Source organism: Gymnoscopelus microlampas, assembly GCF_963454915.1.
Source record: "Gymnoscopelus microlampas genome assembly, chromosome: 17".
Taxonomy (NCBI): domain Eukaryota; kingdom Metazoa; phylum Chordata; class Actinopteri; order Myctophiformes; family Myctophidae; genus Gymnoscopelus; species Gymnoscopelus microlampas.
This window is the reverse complement of record NC_139954.1, coordinates 26,453,251-26,477,984: the sequence shown is the minus strand read 5'-3', so window position 1 is coordinate 26,477,984 and position 24,734 is coordinate 26,453,251. Positions and strand designations below refer to the sequence as shown.

At 42.4% G+C, this 24,734-nt stretch overlaps 1 protein-coding gene across 4 annotated transcripts in view; it reads right to left on the bottom strand.

The window, feature by feature from the left end:
* Positions 1–24,734, bottom strand: part of dgkg (diacylglycerol kinase, gamma) — a 108,735-nt gene that overhangs the window by 60,166 nt on the left and 23,835 nt on the right. For 2 of the 4 annotated variants that reach the window (XM_084085265.1, XM_084085266.1), the window contains exons 3-12: positions 21,424–21,500; positions 15,959–16,115; positions 11,414–11,677; positions 9,187–9,339; positions 8,562–8,611; positions 7,235–7,309; positions 5,265–5,384; positions 4,628–4,745; positions 2,474–2,562; positions 70–186 (exon numbers count right to left, since the gene is read on the bottom strand). In XM_084085265.1, the coding sequence (XP_083941391.1) occupies positions 70–186; positions 2,474–2,562; positions 4,628–4,745; positions 5,265–5,384; positions 7,235–7,309; positions 8,562–8,611; positions 9,187–9,339; positions 11,414–11,677; positions 15,959–16,115; positions 21,424–21,500 (1,220 nt within the window). Of the gene's footprint in view, positions 1–69; positions 187–2,473; positions 2,563–4,627; positions 4,746–5,264; positions 5,385–7,234; positions 7,310–8,561; positions 8,612–9,186; positions 9,340–11,413; positions 11,678–12,365; positions 12,417–15,958; positions 16,116–17,082; positions 17,136–21,423; positions 21,501–24,734 lie in introns of those variants that run through there. The other 2 variants (XM_084085267.1, XM_084085268.1) reach the window with 2 other exon arrangements.

Genomic DNA, 24,734 nt, shown 5'->3' with positions numbered 1-24,734 from the left:
TTGTGCATATACGTACATTTAACAGTTATATGTGTGTGTCAGTCTGTGTTTATGTGTTTTGATACTCACGGTAATCTGACACCACACACAGTGCAGGCCTGTCAGACCCTGATAACACTTGATGCTTCTGTGACAGCGGTCACACTTGGTGGGCGAGTTACCCTCCATCCATACATGCTGCATAGCCTGAAGAGAGCAAAGAAAGAAAGTGAGTGACAGGTGGAAAGAGAGAAAGAAAGAAAGAAAGAAAACAAAGAAACAAAGGAAAGGAAATCAACTTTCTGATAGAGGTGACTTTTTCAAAAACCATACATAGTGACCTCTTCAATCAGTATGTGGCCTCGATCTCCAGGCTTTTATTTTCCTTTGCGTTTTGCTCAAAAATAAGAGCCTGGACCAGCCTGTTGACGTTCCTGGCATAGGAAGAGGGGGAATTCCCCAACCAACCAGAGTGCAGTGGGCGTCGCTCCAAATGTTGGGGCTCTCAATGCTGCACATTGGGGAGGAGGAGGGGCGCGAGAGCACAGATCGGTGAGCCAATGGGATCCGGCAGATTCTCTCTCCGGAAATTTTGAACCCGCCCCTCTAGAGCAGATATCAGACGCGCTAGGGCAGCCTAATCAGTATGTGACCTCATAGGCCAACTAGAAAAAGTGCTCCTCGGAGCACAAGTCTCCGCCAGGTCAGGTAGATTATTGTGGCCTCATGGTGGCGCTATAATAGGCCAATGTGAAAAGGGTGCCATTTCTTAGGCCTTGCACGACAATCGGACACTGCATTCATGATTTGAGGCATTTTGTTCCAAAAATGTGGTTTGCTAAGTTAGACCTGCTGGTGGCGCTATAACAGGCCAATGTGAAAAGGGGGGCATTTCTTCCTGGGCCAAGTGGGAATCTTTGTGGAAAATTGCACGGAAATCGGAAGCTGTGTTCATGATTTGAGACATTTTGTTCAAAATGAACCAATCCTGCGAACTTTGGAAGGCAATCTTAGCCAATCAGGATGGAATATGGTAAATCGGACAGATCCGCGATGATCACATGACTATAGAGATACTGTGTACCGATTTGCGTGTTTCTTGGACAAAATCTGTAGGAGTCATATCCAAAAATGTGTTTTGGATAAGTCGGCCTCATGGTGGCGCTATGACAGCCTGATCTGAAAAATGTGGGGCAGAGGTTCTGCTGTGGCATCCAGGGAGTGTGTGTGCGCAGTTACACAGCGACCGGGCCAACGGTGGCGGAGATTAGCTGGTCGCAGACAGAAGGACGGACACACACACACACGGACACACGGACGGACGGACGGACGGACGGACGGGGGGAAAAACATACTCTCTCGCCATGCCTTTCGGCCTGGCGGAGACAATTATTGAGGGAGAGGTCAATCCATGAAAGCCTTGATCAAATTGAGGTTTATAAGTTGTTGACCACTATAAGCCCTATATATTTCGCTGTACAACGAATGGTGAAAATGCTCAATCTAGAAGTTCACAACGCATCAAATAACAATACAGTGTGAGCTTGTAGATCTTATATTTTCGCATCTTTAAAATGCTTTCATATTTCAAATTTCACATATAATGACATGCCCAAAATAGGGAGAGCAGGTTGAAAGTGGTTAACTATACAAACAGGAGAGTATGAGCTCCCTCCTCCCATGAGCCTCGCTGCGCAGTTAAACTGGGCCAGAAGCCAGTGAGATTCTTAGCCTGACAGAGTGGTCAATGTTACTGTCTCATTACCTTCGCTCAAGAAGTCTTTGGTACTTAAGTCTGCAGTCCAAGACATTACAGAGGTGTTTTAGGTTCAATCTAGACCAGTGCTAAAGCTTTAGCAGTCACTTGAGGTGAAACACTAAAAGCATGCTTAATTACCTGCTGAAATACTCTACACAATGAAAGGGTATTTTTTTCAGTTTTATTCAGATTACCAAAGTACAGATTTGTAAGCATTACAGCATATGTCATACACTGAAATGCCCAAATAGCTGAAGAAGATAAAATGTTGTTAAATCAAGAAGAAGAAAAATAAAAAGCCAGTTAAACAGCTGTGTTATCTCACACCTCTCACAGCAGTTACTAGTTTATGGACAAATTATTATTATTATTTTTAAAAGATATCTTTTGATCTTTTTCTGCCTTTATTGATAGTATATAGTATATAAGCCGCATTGCAGCCTAGGTGCCCGGACCGCAAGGTCAGCGGTCCTGGCCCAAATTATTAAGTATCTGTAATCTGTGATACTGAGTACGAGTAGATTCTTCAACATTTACGCTTGTAATACTAATACTTTTTCATATATATATATGTAATATAAAATAAATAAATAAATACCCCCCCCCCCCCATTTTTTTTTCACATGTTTTGCATGATTTCATGTTTGCCTTGTGACACACATCCTGTTGATATGATTCAACATCAATATGACGATATGTTGCGTGTCCGCACACACGTGTGGGGTTTACACTCACGTTGGTATGTCTGCGGGACTTGGCGTATGTGCTGATGCAGGCGGCGATGTCTTTGGACACACAGCGCTCATGGACTGTGTACTTGCATACTGTAAGGAAAAACAGCAAGATATGGCATAACAGTTAGAAAGTGAGACAGTGGGATCAGGAGCAGTGGCTCACCAAGTAGAGCGGAATTGTAAGGTCTGTGGCCTTAATCCATTAAGACCGGGAACGCATCTGTGTCATTGTAAGATTTCTTTGGCTTTTCAAAAAACAGCTTGATATACAAGCTCAGAGCTTGTAGATCTGCTATTTTAAGAAAAATCGTAAAGATTTGTGCAAATCTTTGAATATATATATATTTTTTAAAGCAAACATTTGTAACTAAAATCTTTGCTTCTGGGGGATTCTACAAATGTCTAAATCCTAACAGTTTTCTGAAAAACCTATGTTGCTGTAATATCAGTGGTTCTCAAACTTTTTTCATGTCAAGGGCCCCCAAAATTATGTGTATTTGGCCGCGGACACCCATCTCAAAATATTTTGTTTCAGGGACCCCCCCCCCCTTCTTCCCAGAAACAAAGATTTGAGTGAAAAATGTTTGCACAAATGGTCAAGATTTTTCAAAAACAGCAGATCTGCAAGCTCACACCACAGCACTCTGTGCCGCGCTATGAGCTTGTATATCTGCTATTTTTGAATAGCCAATGTATAAAATAATATATAGTTAAAATCTAAAATGACACAGATGCGTTCCCGGATTGAATGGGTTAACCCCTAATTGCTCCCAATGAGCAGGTTGGTGACTTCCTCCACTGTCTGTGTGTGAACGTGTGCGTGTGCATGGGTGAATGTGACGTACATTGTACAGTGCTTTGAAAGGTCGGAAAGACTAGAAAGGCTCTATAAATGCAGTCCCTTTTACCATTCAAGGACCCCCCAAGTTTGATAATCATTACGCCACGGACCCCAATTTGATACAATCATCACCCCCGGGACCCCAATCTACACTGTAAAATCCTCAGTATTAATTTAACCCTGAGAGTGTCTTGTACAAATGTACACTCTCAGATTTATAGACCCCAAAAGGGTCCATTTGGTTCCTAACTATCGACCATTTAGGTGGGGACTCCCTGGAACACCCTGGGGGTCCAGAGACCCCACGTTGAGAACAAGTGCCCTAGGTTAAGAAAGGAATAAGATTACAAGTACAAGTACACATCGGCTCGCTCAGAACATCAGTCCGTGTCTAAGTGGAAAATAAACCTGACGTGATGGGGAGTGGCTCTACAGTACCATTAGCCCTGAGAAGTGCTCTGTGGCAGAACTTCGATCAATAACACAATTATACGTAATGACATGGCTAATGTTTTACTAATGGTGAGTGTGCTGCCTGTTCATTGAAAAACTGGATTGATTCAGGGCCACTCAGACAATTAGAGGACTTGACAAGCAAAAAAGGTCCGCAAGTAGGGAAAGATAGAGAGAGCTAACGCAGACAATAGACAATAATAGATGTAACAAAGGAGAAGAGCAAGAGGCGGTGGCAGAGATGGAGAAGGAGGAGGAGGAGAATGAAAAGAAAGATGAAAAGACGGCCTGAAAACAGATACAGGCATGCAGGCAGGTGGACACACAGACATAGATGGAAAGGGAGGCAGCCAGACACGCAGGCATGACCGTCATGCAAGACAGAGCACACAGTAAAATCCTCAGTGTTCAATTAACTCCAAGAGTGTACAAATGGAACCAAATGGAACCGCTAGGGCGGCCGTAGCTGAGTGAGTAGGGCGGCCGTTGGAAGGTTGCATGTGTTCCTGTGCAAGGGACACTCCCCCCCTTGCACTCACTCATCTGAGCCATCTGAGCAGCAATCGCCTGGGTAAATGCAGAAAAGTAATTTCCTCTCCCCTGGGAACCAGTAAATACTTCCCTATCCCATTCCAAATGCACCCTTACCCATTTGTAACTCTACATTTGTACACACACTGTTGAAGGCCAGATGGCCTAAAACGTTCTGTGGTCTGGAATGGCATAAAGTGGGTAATTAAAACAAGTAAACAGATCTTTTCTGAGTGCAACCCTCTTTTTTCACACTAACGTTTCCACTCTCAGAGTTAACACTTGGGTTGTACTGTGCAGGAGGAGATTCAGGGGTACACAGACACTCACTGTAGCAGCAGAGACCCTGCTTGCGGACCCCCAGCAGCATGGTATGGCAGTAGTTACAGTACGCTGGCTTGTTGAAGTGCTTCAGTCTCCACACGTGCTGCCCGTCCTCCTGGACATTCTACAGGATGAGAACAGAATCAAGAGTGGAGGATCCTCTCAGTCCTCTCTGTGTGAGGATGGCAGGTTCACAGCAACTGAGTGTTCATTTGACTCTGAGAGTATAACAATGGTTCAAAGTAAAATTAACACAAGGGATTTGTACAGTGTTGGCAGGTTGATTTACGTAGACCACCTGGTAGTCAGAGGTCTGGTACAGTATGATTCCTGGTGCTGTAAAAGCTTCTGGGTGGCTGAGGGGCAAGAGATAATCGTTAAGAGATAACTGTCTTTAACTGTGATGGTAATGCGTATATGCAAATGAGCGCTGAGCCCCATGGACTTAAACTAAAAGCTTTATTTATTCACACCAAGGAGTGCATAGCAAGCTTTTCACAAAACATCATCCGCGATTAGTTTTTTATGATACTTGATACTTACAGTAGCCCAAAATAGTTGCCCCCAGTTACCTCTATTGCACATGCTTGCATAAACACAGCCATGGACACATGCATGCACCGATGCACGCATACACACATACCGTCTCCATGCCCAGCAGCACCAGTAAAGGGATCGTGGTGAGGCCTCCTCTGATCCACTCCTCCAATGTGACTGTACCATCTCGGTCGTAGTCAATCTCCTCCATCATCTCTTTTAGAATCTACAAGGAGGGGTACAAATTATGGTATTACAGATCTAATCCCAGTCCAGCCCTAGGCTGACTACCACACTGTAGATTCAACCAGTGTCAGGAATATAAGGAATAAAATATTTCATTTTCATACAGACAAACTGTAGAAGAGTGTTCCTCGTTTGTGTGCGTGTGCGTGTGTGGCCACGACTGGACCGATCAGTGCCACATTTCTTGTGCATGCTGCCAATAGGCCAAGGAAGTAAATCCCAGAATATTTTTCACATAGCTGGCCATTGGCCGATTAATAGCTTAATTGGACGTTAAATATAAATATTGTCAGCCACCGTGCCAAATGCTATTTTACTATTATTATTATTATTATTATTATTATTAGGATATTAAACAAAGTAACACAACATTACAATACATACATTTGCAACCATTAAAATCACATTTTAATGCATGCATACAATAACTGGCGAATCGGCAGTGTGTTTTCATTCCAGAGAGCGCTGCAGTAATCTGATACTAGATCAGCCTAAATCATCAGGCAAGTTACATAGCAGATGTTTTCTCTCCTGATCACGTTGACTTTGGATCTTATCGGATCCACTCAGGTATCACACATAATGATAACCAGACCCGGAACCCGAGGTTATATAATCTGAACTAACAGGGACACATATTACCATAATAATAATAGGGACCCTAACTTGTATGAGTCTCGCATTGTCGTGGATATTATACAAGCAGTGACTGTCAATGACATGGCAAAGTCGTGGAAGAACTTGGGACACATTGCTGGCAAATCCTTGGCATCATGAAACAGCAAACATAACGGTAACAAAACAAACAAAAAGCTGATTATGTAGGCTACTGTGTCATAAGGTTGAACGAAATGCAAAGCCCAAAACATGCTCAGCTTAGTTGGTTTATATACAGTAGTATGACAGTGTCACGTATCAAGAGCAGATCATTCTGTTCTTTTTGGCAAGCGACACGCCTATATGATTTAGTAGATATGCTTCAGGAAAATATAAATTGAGGAAGAGCGCAGCGCATCTGTGATAAAGTGGAAAGAAGCGCTGCGCTACAGCAACGACATGTAATGATCAGTTTGGTGTTCAGTGTAAACGCACATGCGGTATCTGCAAACACGCATGTGACGTTTATTACATTAAGGCTGCTTAATTTAACATTTGGCTTAAAAAATAGAATCTTATTGGTCACGTTGGCCAGACAGAAAATACCTCGCAGAAACCCTGGTGTGAATACAGTATTTTTCTCATGTTGTGAATTCATAACCACAAATCCAGTGAACCTCCATATCTGGGCTATAGAGTGATGTCACCAACAGGACATCAACAAGATAGTGTTCAGAGATCCACAGATCCACAACTTCTACCACAGGTCTGAACTCTGAATACATTTCATGGTGGGAAAAGTGGGCATGAAATTTCCCCCCCACGAGAAAAAATACTTTGTGGGTGGATCAGTTTGTATATAATGTTTTGTATATTAATGTGAAGCATATTGACTCGTCGGGATGCGAGGAGTTGTGAGTTTGTAGTATTTTTGACACATTTGGAAAAATCGTGCAAAAACGTTTTGTGTGTTTTTTACACAAATCTTCCCGTATGGGGTCCCTGGCACAACATCTTTTCTGATGGAGGTTTGCGGCCAAATACAAACATAAAATGTTTGAGAACCACTGCTGTAAGAGTCACACTAAAGATGAAGGATTTTACTGTGTATATAAATAAAGTTGAATTTGTGGACCTTTACCACCGTATATAGTCATTTAGAAGGGACATGTGTGTGTTTGTTCTTTTCGGTCTAGCTCATCTCCAGTTGATCTCTGAAGCGGTTGTGCTCACCGGCCGTAACTCTGTCGAGTCCCACTCCAGGTACTCCGCCACATGAACCATCTGATTGATAATACGATCCAGTTCCTAAATCAGAAAGGAAGAGATCCGGCACAAAGAAACGAGTGTTAAAGCCACTTAAACCCTCTTATACCTGCGAAACGTGACCAGAGTTGGCTCTGTACTTGGGCCGCTCTTTTTTTCTCTGTATACCAAATCTCGTCACCAAAAATAGCCAATCTAGAAGTTTACAACGCATCGGAAGTTCGCAACGCGACACGTTGTGAGCTTGAAGATCTGCTATTTTTGGAAAAGGTTGCCCTCAGATAGGGATGCAAGGGTTTAAGTGGTTAAGACCACATGCTTTATTGTTGTACAACTGGTCACCCTCTCCTCACATGTTTCAAAGGTATGTGGAAACTCTTACTGACGTTGAGAAGTACACTGACACAGGAGATAAAATGTGCAGCTATAAAACAGATAAAAGAGAAAGGGTGTATTCATTGCAGGTAAAAGTATATAGTAAATAAACTACAGTAAACACCTGCGCCTGTGTACTATAGTGTATAATATATCACCATTTGCACTATATAGAGAGTTTATTGGAGGAATGACGCTCTATGTTTGTGAAAGCTGTCCAGCACATTGCTGTTATGAGAGTGAACAGAACAGGAGACTCCACTATCAACAATGACTTCATGTAAACACTGGAGTGCTGTGTTCAAGTTGCTATTCCTGGAGTGGCTATGCTCACAGAAGACAGAGACAGTGCGAGTAGAAAGAGAAAAAGAGGAAACGCTCAGGTGGCGCAGTGGTAAAGTCACTGCCCACCACCACGGAGGTTGTGGGTTCGAATCCACCGTGGTGCATCCGGCTTTGTCGGGCGTCTACACAAACACAATTGGGAAGCCGGGCGGGGAGGGTGATATTGGTCATTGCATGTACTCCTACGGGCTGGGGCGGCACCTGTCAGCTGGGAGTGTGGGGCGGGAGGAGTAGGACGAAGGCTCTAGGTCCTCCCAGTGGGGGCTTCTCACTGTCAGGTGAGTCAGTAGGATACGACAGGAGTGACAACACAGAAATGTGTCGGGAGGAATTAATTGGCATAACAACTTAATTGGGGAGAAAAAGGGGTAAAAGAAATTGGCTCCTCTAAACTATAGAGAAAAAAAAGAAAAAAGAAAAGAAAGAGAAAACAGATAGAGATAGACTGAAAGAGAGGAACGGTGGTTGAGAAAGAGACTGAGAGCAGTCTCACACACAGTGACAGAGAGCCAGAAAGAGAAAAAGGAATACAGAGAGAGACACATGGAGAGAGAGACAGAAACGGTTGTCTCACCGAGCTGTCCAGCACCCCGTTGCCATCTGTGTCGTACAACCGGAACATGACTAGAGGAGAATGAGGGAACAGAGATCGCATGATGACTCAGCGGCAATGAGTCCATGTAACCTTCCCCTTCCTGAAGCCTCCCCAGAGAGCGGAGCCCGCAGGGTGAAGTAGTGGAGCATGCCACTACTGCATCAGTGACGGGGGCAAAGATTATCCCTGTCAGCGTCTATGTGTGTGTGTGTGTGTGTGTGTGTGTGTGTGTGTGTGTGTGTGTGTGTGTGTGTGCAGATATAGCCTCAGAAGCTACAGGACACAATTTGGTCCACCAGGGCTTAGGCACGTCACTGATCTCTGCAGCATACTAATGAGGATGTCTAACAGGCAGCAAGGGGCCCCAGGAGACCAGGAGACAGTTCAGGGGAAGGAAGCAGAAGTCTTATTACTCATGGTGTCAAGCTAAGCTGAAAGCACGGTGCGGTTGGGAGGTCAGGTATGTCTTAGTGTGTGTTTGTACCTGCTTTCCCTCCTTTGCCCAGACAAACAAATATTCTAATTGCATACAACACCTGCTTCCACCCCGCATCCCCGCGAGAGTGCTGTACTCCCATCCCTTATCCCAGACTCCGTCACTCACACTCCAGCTTGTCCTCTGGTGTGCCCCTCTCCAGCAGGGACAGATAGCAGACAATGTCCTTCAGGAAGACGACTTGGGGTGATGGCAGGGGGGTGCCCTTCTGGGGCGACGGGCTCCTCCGCGTTGATAGGTGCTTCTCCGACCGGCTCCTCTCTTCAGACGGGCAGACAGACCGACAGACCAACAGACAGACAGACAGACAGACAGACAGAAGTTTTTCAGTTAGGTTGTTCTTAAACCTGTTAATGTGTTGTCTAAATTGTAAGGTAATATCTGTGCCGTCACTCCGCCGGCTGATAAGACTAACTTGGAGCTGGTCTTAGCGCAGAGCTAAGACTACACATGGGCGCAAAATAGGCGCAAGATCAAACAACGTGGGCGCCGAGTGTAAAAATGACACCTGCATCGGCCATTAGATAGCAATGACCCTCTGTGCTCGTTATGATGTCCCAGTGAAATTCCTCAACATACTGGGAATTGACAACGACTAATTTGGGGCGCAAATGGAGGGAATTTCAAGAGAGACTTCTGATATCCTCTGAAGGCACAGCAGTAACATAAAGACTCAGCATGCAGCACACAGCAAGGGCATGGTATCACGCGCTGATCAAAACAATGTGATGTCATCCTCACAGGATGTCATGTGAGTCTAAATGGATTAAAGCACCACGTAGGGATGAGTCATGTTCCAAACGGTAGAGCATTTTTAAAGTACAGTAATAATAATACAGTACTTTCATGAGAAGCCTGCTCAATAGAAATACACCAACTTGCCTTTATTTGATATGAAGCAATGAAATGGCGTATGGGAAACAGCTTAGGTCAGTTTCCTCTAAATCCTCTGGATCTGATATGGGTTTTACTTTTCATTTGTTTGATTTATCTGCCTGGTTAACCAGGCAAAGTAAATCAATATATCAAATGTATCTGGCACCTGAATTTCCCATGCACGATCAATAAAGGTATCTGTCTATCTATCTATCTAAGCTTAGAATCAGTCAAATTCAATTGATTTATAAATAAAATGGATTTATAAATAAAATGGAAGCTTTAATCAGGTCAGATGTCACCTGCACCGGCCAGCATGTCCTATCCACCACAATGAATTTAAAGCTGCAATCCAGACGTTGTTGGTGAATAAAACATGATCTTGATCAATTTGTATGGTAGAGTATGGTAATATAATATAACATCTGCAGTGGTTGGAGATGGCCTTCCATAGAGAAATGCAGACCCTTGCCTGAAGCTCAAACTTCAATATGAAGCGGGCGTTCCATCTTAGCTTACTGGAAAAAAAATGATCTTCCGCACAGGAGACCTGGGTTTGAATCCTGGGAAGGACATACAGTACATATGGATTGCAGCTTTAAGAAACTGTATCATAAACCCATGTGCACCAACCTACACTCACTCATATGGGAACTACGGGTACCTATGATGTCCTCTACCTGTACCTTTTCCACAAAGCTGTCAAGCGATCAAGGTTCAACAAGGGTTTATTTGTCTCTCTCATACAGGTACAAGCAGCCAAATGTTGGTTTGGTATGTTCTTCAAGTCTGTGCTAACAACAGTACAATATACAAGATAATAAAGATAATACTGGACTGTAATTAAATTAAATTAAATTAAACTAGAAAAGATAAAACACTGTATACGGCATTGGTTGTTAAAGTTGGGTCCAGGGACCCCCACGGGTCCTTGTGGAGGTTCCAAGGGGTCCCCAGCAAAATTAGATCATCACAATCATTTTAACCAGTTTAACCACCATTTTATACTTCAAAAATAGCAGATATACAAGCTCACAGCGCGTCACTTCGTGGCACGCTGCGAGCTTGTAGATCTGCTATTTTATTTTTATTTTTTTTAAACAAAAAAATGTATGGAAAAGTTTGAATAATTTTGATAATATTTTTATATATATATATATATATATATATATATATATATATATATATATATATATATATATATATATATATATATATATCATATGATATATATATATTTATTTATATATATATATATATCATATTTTTTTTTACCTAAATCTTCTACTCTGGGGGTCCCTGGCACAAAATATTTTTTAGATGGGGGTCCACGGCCAAATACATGTCATTTTGGGGGTCCTTGAGATGAAAAAGCACTGGTATAAATAAGGTATATTTACTATATTAGGTTAAAAAGAACCAGTTATTCTGACCGCAATCTGCAAGTAGCTAGTCTCACCTGGCGAGAGATGGGGAGAGACCGGGGACCTGGCAGGGCCAGAGTTGGGGGTCAGGGCATTGCTGTTGCTCTCTGAGGCTTTAAGCTGGGTGCAGGGGGATCTGTGGGGTGCACCAGGCGTGTGGCCCCCTGTTCCTGAACGCTGAGAGGATGAGCGAGATGAACAGGGTGAGGTGGTGGCCCCTGAGCCCGGCGTGGTCGTAACTCCGGAGTGCTCCGGTGTGAATCGGCCCATAGCTGAAAGGATGCTTTTCCCATTCATCCCTGTTGGAGTCATAGAGACAACATGAGAGGGAAGGAATGCAGAGTTAAATGAATGACTGGAAATTGTACAGGGTACACAGCAAAATCCAGTGTTAATTTAAGTTTTTACTTAACTTTTTTCTGGATTTTACTGTGTAGATGGGGGGGGGGGGGGGGGTGATTGGATGTGCAGTAGGCTAAAATGTTTAACCACTTCAACCCTATATACATCAACGACCAGGGTCACCCAGGGGTCAGTACTTGGCCCCTTCCTTTCCTCCCTCTAACAAATCTCTTTCATGAAAATAGCTGATCTACAAGCACAACGCGTTATGAGCGTGTAAATCTGCAATTTTTGCCGAATGTACGCCTATTTTCGCTGTGTGTTTGCCTATTATGACATGTCCAGAATAGGGATGCTAGGGTTCATGTGGTTAATAAGCAACAACACAGAGTAAGACTTCACCACACACAGCCAAAATACGACCAAATAAAGGCACAGAAGCAACAAAGATGACCAAAAGAAATCTCATTAGAACCGTACAACAACACCAATCACAGACCAGCAATACCACAAAAACCATGAGACTGTCATACAGTCTTTGTGCAGCTACGACCACAAGAGCACACTGATAACAAAAGCAGGAGCTATTACGCTCACTGTCCCGCTGAGATGACATGACCCTGATGACATTTCCCTCTGCGGTACCTGTAATGGGGGCACAGGCCACTTCGGTCTGTATAGAGATGCCTGCATCAATGGAACGGTCCTCTGGGGTCCGTCAAAGTGACGTTTGAGGGATAAAGGAGAGAGCGGAGAGTGGCACAGTCAGGGAGCGTTGGTGAGGGAAAGTTTAGCCAGTTATACACACAAACACAAAGTGACGACAAGGGAACAGGCCTCTGCAGCAGTCACTAGACTCTAGTGGCTCTAAATTACGGAATGCTCTCAAGGTTAGCAAACAGTTGAGTTGGATGAATTGTCCCTTTAAGGCAGTCAAATAAAATGACGCAATATTCTGGATCCTCTGAACACTTTTATGAGCAGGAAAACTAATGCTCTAACCTCCAAACCATCTCCCACAGGCACAATAGAGGCCTCTTTGAGTAGTCTGGTCAACGGCACAGGGCATTAAAGAGACAGATATTGTGTTGGGTCCTGAGAGGGGAAAGAAACACATAAATCTGCATGCCCTTGCTGCCCACAATAGCATCATGTACAGTGATCACAGTCTTTGTCGGGCCATCTCTCTTGTGCTTAGGATGCCAGTTACAGTCTACTCTAAATTCTGGTGGAATAAGATACAAAGGCTGTGCGTGTCTGTGCCGCTGTTTAGACTGTATTCGGCCTTACACACACTAGTATGTTAAGGAGTAAATAATCATTGCAGGATATACAGATCAGGTGTAAATAATGTCTAATTATAACAGGGAAAGTGTCACTGGATGGTAAAGAAAGGACACTTTTCTAAAGGAATTCATCCAGTAACCACCAGGTGTCAGTGTAGGCTGTGTCGAGAGTCTCCTAGAGTGCGCAATTTCAAAAACAGACAGGGTAAAAGGAACAGGAGAGTTCCTCGAGACACTCCACTTCTTTGAGGCATGATGGTAGCTCACCAGATGGTGTTGACCACATAATAGCAACGTCCCTGGATGGAGACTCTGGGTTGTGAGATTTCTCCTTCTCTGTCCTCAGATTCCTGTCTCTATAATATTGGTTCTCAAGGTGGGGCCCGGGACCCCCAGAGATATCCAGGGGGTCCCCAGCTCCATGCACATATACAGTAAGCCTTTAATTCTGCCAGTTTATAATTTCAATAGCGAGTAGCCATTGCGAAATCAACATTAGAATGTTCAGTTCTCAACCGCACCGACTTGAAAAGGCTGGTCTCTGCATTAGGCTATTATACGCAGCAAACACAATTTTACAGATTTGTCCAGTAAGACTTTCTTTAGCCGAGGACCCCTAGTAAATACATACTAAATACATACTTACAATGATGGCTATTTTGATAGTTTCACTGTTATCTCTATATCTATAATACATAGACAGTAAAGGAATTCTGGATCAAATGACAGACCATGACAGACCAAATCATATCGAACAAAAATATGTTTTTAGATTGGGGTCCCAGAGATAAACATTTTATAATGTGGGTCTGTGGCATAATGCCAATTGAATTTGAGGTTCTTGAAATTAAAAAGCTTGAGTATCCTTACTCTATATACTGTCCTGTCTAAAAAAAACTGCCAAAAATCGAATAACCATAAACAAAGTCACTGTGTGGTGTCAGTTGTGTGTGTGAGACATAGAATTATGACATTGTGACATAATTGAAGTCACTTTCATAGTAAATGAAAAGGATGATTAAAATATTGCTAAAGCCTATTCTGTTATCCAGTCATCGATTTTGTCGGACAATCTTAAGCCAGTTTCTAAGCTCCTGCTTCGGGGAGTGACAGAAAAATTGTAATGGCCATTCAGTCTCAATACCCGTGATGATGTTTAAAGGTGCAATCCATAACTTTCATGCCCTATGGGATTCAAGTCTGGGTCTCTGACATCGTGACATGAGAGACCACATTTCTATTTTCTACCACTCAGTCAACAAGACATCCCCAATTGGTCAGAAGAGATATTGCGTTATGAGCTTCAGGCAGAGGGTATCCTACATGACACCAACATTTAATTTCTCAATTGAAGAGTAGGAAGACCACCTCCAACCACTGCAGATCTAGTTTAATTGTATTAGCGTACTCTCCCATCCAAATTTGGTTAAAATAATATTTTAACCATTCAAATAAGTTCTGGATTAAAGCTTTAAAGATGTTGGCAATAAGGTTTTAACAGCGTGGATCCATAGTGAAGCCTAGTCCGAGATCCACTTTGGAGCCATTCCGTATGGTCCTGAGGATCCACATAATTTCCTAGTTTATTTTTGATCTTATATGACACTGGCAAACGTGTTTGTGGTTTTATTTTGTCTTGTTCAGATTGCTTGAGACTTGAAGCCCACACAACAGTCCTTCTCCATCTCTCTCAGTGTAAAAACGGGAGGGCCAGGCCAGCATTGGAATACAAATAACATACAAGAATTCTAATTTCAATTTCCTGTCATCGCTCCATCTGTCCCCCAGCTCGACCCGCTTCTCCAGTGAGGGCTCGGCGGGCAGAGGATGCAGGACACTGAGCAGAATGCCAGGGCCCACACAGGACTCATATGTAAACCCATATGGCAGGCGAGGAGGAGGTGGACACAGTTTAACCAATTTAGACCGGGAAAGTATCCTGTGTCATTTTTAGATGTCTGGCTACTAAAAAAATAGCAGATATACAAGCTCATAGTGCGACACCGAGTGCTACGGGCTTGTTGATCTGCAATTTTTTTTTAATCGTGAAAATTTGTGCAAATCTTTATAATATATATTTTTAAAGCAAACATTTGTAACTCAAATCTTTGCTTCTGGGGATTCTACAAATGTCTTCTAAATCCTAACAGTTTTCTGAAAAACTTATGTTGCTTTAATATAAGTGGTGCTCAAACTCTTTTATGTCAAGGACCCCCAAAATTATATGTATTTGGCCACCGACTCCCATCTCAAAATATTTTGTTCCAGGGACCCCCCCCCCCAGAAGCAAAGATTTGAGTTACAAATATTTTCACAAATGGTCAAGACTTTTCAAAAATAACAGATCTACAAGCTTTAATAGCCACGGTATAAAATATAGATAAAGTGGTTACATGGGTTCCCGCTTTGAATGGGTTAAAAGCTGCACAAAGCACAGCGGAAGTAATGAACCAAAACGCCCCAACGATGCCTGTCTGTCTGTCTGCCTGTCTGTCTCTATCTAGCCTGTACAAAATTGTCAGTGTTAATTTAAAGCTGTGATATTCAGCTGTGGGATTCAAACCCCGGGGGAAACAAATTTCCACCACTCATCCAAGACGGAATCTCTGCTTGGCCAGGGGAGATATTGCACCGTATGAGCTTCAGTTACTCCTTGTCAACCAGTAAGTGTCCTAGCTGACACCAGGGTTCTCAATGGAAGAGTGGGGAGACCACCTCCCACCCCTACAGATGGGCTGTGTGTGTGTGTCGTGTGTGTTTGTGTGTATGTGTGTGTGTGTGTTATGTCCCTCCGTCTATGTTTGTCTTAGTGTACGAGAGTGGACATGATGACATGATGATGAATTTGTTAAAGTGAAGATGCAAATCTTGTTCCGAGATTGAGCAGCTAATCTGCATGGATTGACTGACAACAGGATCAGTCGGAATCACAGACAACGTCAGCGTGCCTACCCAGCATGCCTGCTCCTGTACGGGACGACACATCAGGAGAGCAGCCTCCTCCTGTTTTGCTCTTGAAGGAGGTGAAGAGGTGCTGACACAGCTCCTCTGGGATGTCGTTCTCCAGATAGGTGGCCATGAAGAGGTGGAAGCCCTCATAGTCGATGGGCTGCGAAGGACGGGACAAAGCGGTCAACGGGTTGTCGAGAAAACGACAGCATGCTACCACAGTACGCTCACAAATGAAGCTTTGATACGACAATGTATGGATACATTTGTTGGAAGACTGAGGACTTACATACATGATGAGGATTGTCAGATTCAAGCTAAAATGGCCCTGGCTGATACTTGCCGTGTTAGCCTCCGTCAAATGTAAATTTCAGATGACATAGACCAGTGTTTCTCAAACCCTTTTGGCTTCAATATTCCTCAGAAATATGTCTTTTTTGCTAAGAAAACCATAGCTAGCATATGATGCTAGCTATAGCAATAAACCACCTTTTGAAGAATAAAACACTACAAATAAGAAATGGCGTGAAAGAGTTGCAATTAGTGCCTCCTGAAGAGATTTATTTTAAGCTGTGGCCATAACATCTCATTAAGTCCCGTTTTGATGTCAATATGTTCAAATAATGTGCAAGTAAGTATTGCTTTCCATTTTAATTTGTGCTTGATACCTTTCTGATTTAATTTGGTTTAACACTTCAGCAGATCAGCAGGTTCACACAAAGTTTGGCAATGTTTTTATCGGTAAAATCATTTCTTTCATTTTCCCCATTCTCCCCCTATAGTACCTCTATATGTACCCTATAGTTACACAATACACATAACCCCATTTGAGAAACACTGGCATAGACAACAAATGGTTTAAGGTCATAAGACCGAAAGCATACTTATTTACAATTTATGGACATGGATTACAAACGTTATCTTGTGGGAAGTGTTAAATGTCAGCAAAAAGTTCAAAAGCATACAGCCAGCCTGTCCAATCAAGGACAAAATGGAGACAAAGACCTGAAAACAACAACAACTTGGTGCCAGAGGCCTGATGGAATAACAAAGGCATAAGAAAAATAATACAGTAGATGACCAAACATGTCAAATCAACATTCCAGGGTTATATGGAACTACCTAACCTGTTAAACCCAGCCACCCCTATCTCCCGCCCAGATATTTGCCCCTCAGACAGACGCATGGAGGGGGAACATGACAGCAGTGGACGTGACCCAATGGGACCTCATGGACACTTGCCCTCTGTCCTCTGGCTCTGGTGAGAAATCATCTGGTATCTGGTGGGACGGGGCTCATGTTATATGTCATGTCATGTCATGTCGTATACTGGACAGAATGTGCATGCAGTCTGCCGACACAGACAGACACCACACAGCATGCAGAGCCCACTGGGCTGTGGCTTACTTGGGTGAGAACATCTTGCTTCTGTTTAACAGTCGGAATAACAGGAGGGGAGGAAGGAGGTGCGGGAAGGAGGGAGGAAGTTCAGGAGAGAGGAGGGAGGGAGGGAGGAATGGAAAAGATAGAAGGAGGAGAAAGGGGGGGGTCGTTAGCTACTTTACGCTGGCGGAGAAGGTGTCAGTGGTTAGGGTTTTCTGACTGGCTTGGCCGGCACTCTCTTATGAGGTTCTCTGCTGGATCATTTTCATTGTTGTTGGAGACACACTCACCCCAGATACACTTAACCCATTGAACCCTTGCGTCCTTATTCTGTAGGGAACATTGAGCGAAAATATCTAAGAAGAACTTTGTTTGCTGAGGATATTGAGTGTACAGTCAAAACATGAGGGGGCCTAGTATTAGGGCTGTCAAAAAAAATCGATTCATGAATAAATCGCGATTCTTAATGCCACGATTTTAAAAATCGATTCAAAATATTAAAATCGATTTTTTTAAAATTTTTTAAATTTTTTTTTTTTTTTATATAAAATCGCAATAAATTGCAGAATCGAATATCAATTAATCGCAGAATCGCAATTTTAATCGAATCGGCACCCTAGAAAATCGCAATAAATCGCAGAATCGCAATTTTAATCGAATCGGCACCCTAGAAAATCGCAATAAATCGCAGAATCGAATCGAATATCAATTAATCGCAGAATCGCAATTTTAATCGAATCGGCACCCTAGGAATCGATTTTGAATCGAATCGTGAGGTAAGTGAATCGTGACACCCCTACCTAGTATAGAGCCCTGGGGGACTCTTAACATGTCCTCACAAGGAACATCCCCATTTGCTCCATACCAGAATATAATCACATCTATTTAACTTTTCCACATCAGGTCTCAGTATATATCTGTTTTTCTAATATTCTGCATTCAAAAGTCACCTGTAAAGTAGTGCAGTGGTAGGGGGAGGGAGGGGGGGGGGGCTCATGGAAACTATATCCATTACAGAAGAACACACACGGTGGGGATGATCCTGTGCCTTTTGCACTCTTCTCCATATTAGGCATTGGCAAACAAACCACTAGGCTCTAATTTGCTGTGCATCATGTAGCATGGCAGATGAGAGAAATATGTTAACAGAAAACACACGCACGCACGCACGCACGCACGCACGCACACACACACACACACACACACACACACACACACACACACACACACACACACACACACACACACACACACACACACACACACACACACACACACACACACACACACACACACAATCTCTCTGCCCATTTTTCTTTCATTTCTATACCCCTTTCCATCTACTTCTCGTTCCATTACTCTGTTCCCCATTTGGAAAACATGCACACAAGCACATGAACCCATTACACTCTTAAAACTCTTTTATACTGAAAATAATATAAATAAAACACGTTTTGAGTTCTTACCATGATACCTTTCCTTGAACAAAGTGCACCCAGACATAGGCATTTATGGAATTGGTCCAGAGAGGGTTTTTTATGACAGAATCCTCAGCAATGGGCTATCGTTGTCCGTGAGCCAGCACATTGGATGACAGTTACAGGCTGCCAGGCCACAAATATCTCCCGCAAGGGCAACGATGACACATTTACATGGTTCATTTAATCTTTTTTTTTTTTTTTGGCTAAGAGTTCCGTCAAGATTTGATTGATATCCTTTGGCCTTAAAAGGTAGGGATATGAGAGATATGAAAGACTGAACCATTCTCTACAGGACAGCCCAATAGATGTGTAGAAAAGCATGAAAGAGCAAGCCTGTGTTGACCTGGTATATGTGTACATGCAGTATAACGCCTGATTTATGCTTTGGTGGTAAAATGTCGTGCGACATCTCACTCGGTGCGATGCAAATGCAAAATATTTTTTTAAGCTGAAAGCATATAAATAAATATATTTTGGTCGAGCAACACCTCGCACAACTCTTTGTTGTCAAGCATAATTCAGGCTTAAAACAACATACTGGTGGTCTGAGATATTTATCTTATTGACTACAACTCATAGACTTAACATTGATGACCATTGATGACCATTTTCCAAAGCGTGTGGTTTGTTTGGTCTTTGAGGAAGCCTACAGTATGTCTTCCATTCATTTCAGTGAGGTTTGAAAATCTACTTGCTGGGACTTGAAACTTTATTGTGAATTTTTTTTTTGGGCTAAAGCATGGATTGATCCCTGAAGGAAAGATTGCTTCATGAACGAAATTCAATTAATGTCCGTGACTTAGTAAGCATGCAGTTATGTTAAGATAACATTGACTCAACTATTCAGGTAAGTTAGATAGCGTTTTAATGACTTTGGACAAAATGTAAACAAACATACGACAACTGCGACCTAAAAGAATTACGTAAGCAATTAACAGCAAAATGTTGTACGTTTATGTCCGGGTTTATGGCCCGATGCTGTGAGCCGACAATGATGTGTTGGTATGGTCCAAAACATCATAGAACGTGGGCAGCTTTGTTACTGAACCCTGCACCACCGACAACGCAATGGCAGTAAATGGAAGCAAAATAAGCAGTTTGAGCACTAAATAATATGTCTTGCGAGTAACATTTTATTTTATACGTGATCAATTTGGCTCCCAAATGAGCTTGACTGAATGATGCAACCATAAATCTGTCAGGTCTGATGGAGATCTAGCTATCGGCTGTCACCTAGGGAACCCCTACGGTTGAAATATTTAGCCTCTTTCTGTCTCCTTCCCTGTCACTCATCAATCTCTAGAAAAAATATACCGTTGTCTGCTCCTCCGATGTTAGGGTGAGAATACGGCAATGATGACACGCATAAAGATTCAATCATCTGTCTATCTTCGACATTCTGCCTATTTCTGTCTTTTTAAATAGATGTTCTTGCAAATGGGAGAAAGTAGTAAAAGTCTATCTATGGGAAATGTCAACAAATGTCAGCAACTCATCATTCCTACCACCTGCCACAGAGCTGAGGAGAAGAAGAGCAGCATAATCCTTAAGCTGACAATGTGGGAGTCTGTCAATGTTGACAGGGGGCAATGCCAGACTTACCTGGGTTCTAGATTCCCATAGAGCTGGCACCATGGACTGATTATTCATTAAAAGTATGATGCATGTGCGTGCATACACACACACAGAAACATACAGACACATTTACACACACACACACACACACACACACACACACACACACACACACACACACACACACACACACACACACACACACACACACACACACACACACACACACACACACACACACACACACACACACGCGCACACACACACACACACACACACACACACACACACACACACACACACAGCTGTCAGCAGGGCGCCCGGTCAGAGTCCAGTCTCAGACGGACCACATGACCACCACCACCACCCCACCCACCCCTGGGTCTGACTTGTTCATATGGCGCCAAAGCTCCAGGCAGACTGTTAGTCATGTCCACTCAGAGACAGAGGAGGAGACGCTTACAGCAGGGCGGAGGTGATAATAAAGAAGGCAGAACAGGAAGACAGGAACTGGAAGAAGATCACATAAATCAGTTTGGTTTGGATGGGGAAAAAAGAAAGATAGACATGAGGTTTAGGAAAGCAAGAAGAGGGGGAGAAAATGAAAAAAATGGCAGAGAAGAAGAGGTGGGATGGAGTTCACGGTAAGGGGTTTAGAAGATTTTGGTTTTAATAAAGAAGGACGAGTAAATAGAGAGAGGAAGGACAGAAAACTATGCTTGAAGTTGTTGGGAAGCCCAAGTGGCTTGCAGTGCCATCAACCAGACAGCAAGTCAGCACCACCTGATTCAGTAACTACGATGACCCACCACGCTGGGAGCCAATTTGCTGTTGTCGGCGGTTAGGGTCGATGATAATCGCACATCAACAACACAGACATATATTGAACAGAATATAAAAAAGGATAGCAAATCTCCGCTAAATCTGTAGTGTTCATTTGACTCAGAGTTTAAAATGGATAAAGTTAAATTGGCACTGAGGACTTTACTGTGTAGGATAAAGCAGTAGAGCAGTGTAGTACATGAGTACCTGTTCTGGGTTGTATTTGGAAAGAATGCCCTCCCCGTGAAACTCCTCCAGTACATCCTTGAGCTTCTTTGTGGAGTCTGAGGAGGGAAAACAGAGAGAAGAGTCAAACACCCTCCTTCTTCTTTTTAAGTTATGATATAAAATAAAAGTTTAGAACTACACTCCGATTCTTAACCACCTAAGCTAGAGTCCAGCATTGGGATTGGGATCCTGCAGGATCCACAAATCTCCCGCTAAATCTCACAATACAATCTGGATGTAGCGCACCTGAAGCATGCCACAGTGTGGGTTGAGTACTGTTGCGCAATAGGGGTGTGCCGATACACTAATTTCACGAAACGATACGATACGATATTTGGCTCACAACTTCGATACGATTTCGATACGATACGATACGCACTTTTTTTATTATGAAAATAAATGGGGGAGAAAAAAAGGAAATGCAAACAAATAATTCTGTTTTTGCATTATTCAGACATGCAAACTTGTAGCTTTTCAGCCGTTTTGAATCCAAATAGGGCAATAGTGTGACACCTGACCCGAAAAAAAACAACATGTTGTCACCCTTTTCACCTCGGGGCTGTTTGCATGCCTGATTATTTTGATTGGTAAAAAAAAAAAAAAAAAAAAAAAAAAAAAAAAAAAAAAAAAATTCAAAACGATATTTTTTTTCCCCAAAACGATACATATCGTCGCGAAAACGTATCGCGATATATCGCGGGACGATATATCGGCACACCCCATTGCGCATGGAATAGCACAGCATGGAATCAGCAAACAAAGTTGAATAGAAAATCAAAGCAGGAGATTGCAAAGCATTTATATTATGGCAAAATGCAGAGGACAACATACTTTGGAAACATTGTTACTGACAGGTAGGCAATATGCATCTATTTATTCATCTTAACCTACTGTCAAGCAGTAAGCCAAGCCCAGCCCAGCATGTCGCTGTCCATGGTGCTGTAATGGCTGTCTCCCTGTCTCTCATTCTGTGCTTCTGTAATGTTTTTGGGTTCCAATGGAAATATTGCGGGAACTTGCAGGACTAGATGGTAATATTGCGGGATTATGTGGGGCTAAAAATGTTTTACTTAAATTTCTCATCTTATGCTACATCATGAACCAACCAGACCACTTAAGTCATCTGGGACAGGTCTGCTTTCTGAACCCAGATTCAGAACTATGTAGAAGCAGCATTCAATTTTCATGCACCACATATCTGGAACAAACTCCAAGAAAATTGCAGGTCTGATACAAATCTCAGTTATTTTAAATCGAAACTGAATACCTTGCCATTGCCTTTCACTTTAATTTTAATTATTTGTTATTTCTTTTCACTATTTCTTCTGCACTGCAATGTTGTTCTATTATCTTCTTATTAGACTATAGTACTCTACCTTCTTTATTCTTTATTTCTAGATTTCTAGTTATTTTGGCACGCTACTCCTCCCACAGTTTTTTTTCCCACACTCGTGCCATATGTCAAAATGACCGGCTTCACCGGGAATCGTGCACTATCATTTTGCTAAGAGATTGGTTATATAGTTTAATTGATATTGATTTATTAGTGCATTAAATTTCCCCATCCACTTTAATGGGAAAATGAAAAAACTCCCATTCAAGTATTTTTTTTCTCAGAAACCGTAAGGGCTAGAGTTACAAGACTTGGAGGGGAGGTTCATAATTTAGTCCGAAATTACACCAGTCGGCCTCACGGTGGCGCTATAACAGCCCCCTTTACGTTTTGGTCTATAACTCTTGAACTGTAGGTGGTAGAATAAAAAAATCGTGCGTCTGGATAGATTTTCCGCCATTTTTCTTCAAAACACACTTTTAGCTCCTTCTCCCACATATTCTGTCCAGATTTAACAAATATCAGTACACATGATCTCTGGACCCATGCGATAAACATATCCAAGCGGAAATTTGATAGTCCATACCGTTCGTCCGTAAATGGCTTCCAAAGTTAGCGGGAGGGGCCTGTTTTACAAAAAAGGCCAAAAATCACCAACGAAACGTCCGGTCCATCCCAAATTGAATCACATGTCAAGGGTGCTTTACTCAACGAATCCCCCAAAGCATTTCCACTTTGATCTATAGGGGGCGCCACAAATGCACAAAACATAACCGTTTGATGCAAAAACATAATTTTGGGGGGGATTAATCCTCTCAAAATGAAACGCAAGTGATCTATTTCCTCAAATCAAAACGGCACGTGTCACAAACGCGGGATCCAATGGGCACCGAATTCGAATCACACGTCGCGCGGCCTCCGGCGGTATTCCTCGAGTTCCGGCAGCCGCGGCCAGCGACCGGCGTCGGCGCAACCACACTTGCAATTTCACAGAATTGCGACGCGTCTAGTTTTATTTTATTTCCTCTGATTTTTTATTATATTTAAATGTCCTCTTAAAATGTTTTTTTGTGTGTCTTAATGGTCTGTGCTGTATTAACACTTAATGTGTTGTGTAAAGCACTCTGAATTGCCTTTGCTATACAAATAAATGACTTGGCAGTCCCCTGTGCCAGTAGCCATCAGAATCCACAACCAAGCTTGGCCCACATTATGAGAACTTAAGACCCACCTGTAAACCTGTCTGACTATTGACTACTAACTCTGGCACTCTTGCACACAGACTACTAGAAAGTATATTTCATAACAATAACATGCGTGTTAGTATATGCGTGTTAGGTTACAGTAACTGTTGATAGACAGTACATATATTCATACATTAATTGTTGATAGACTATTGACAGACTGTACATACTGTATATTCATGCAGTTATTAACTGTTGATTGTCAGTTCTGTATGTTCATTGTTGACAGACTGAGACCACTCATATATTACACTCATTCACCGATACTATCATATTATCATGTATTAATTCATAGATTTATTATTGATAGACCATGCATTTATACTCATTCAAACAGACAGATAAACTGTACATAAATTCATATGCATATTAATTTGTGAGAGACTGTCTGTGTATTCATTGTTGATAGAGGTACTTTATATATTCACTGATGATAGACTGTATATCTATTGATGTATGCATTCATGCACAGACCCATTGCATATATTTAGTGCCATAATCTAAGCTTGAATCTTTTTTTCTTTAAATATCTAGTTTGTTTTTTACTTTTCCTATCACCTGTCCAGTATTGTTTCGGCCTTATTACTGGTGCTGCTATGACACCTGAATTTCCCTCCGGGGACCAATAAAATGTATAATAATAAGATAAACATTTAATGTTTATCTTATCTTGTCTGGTCTTATTTCCTCAAATAGTCAGTAGCAGTCATTCA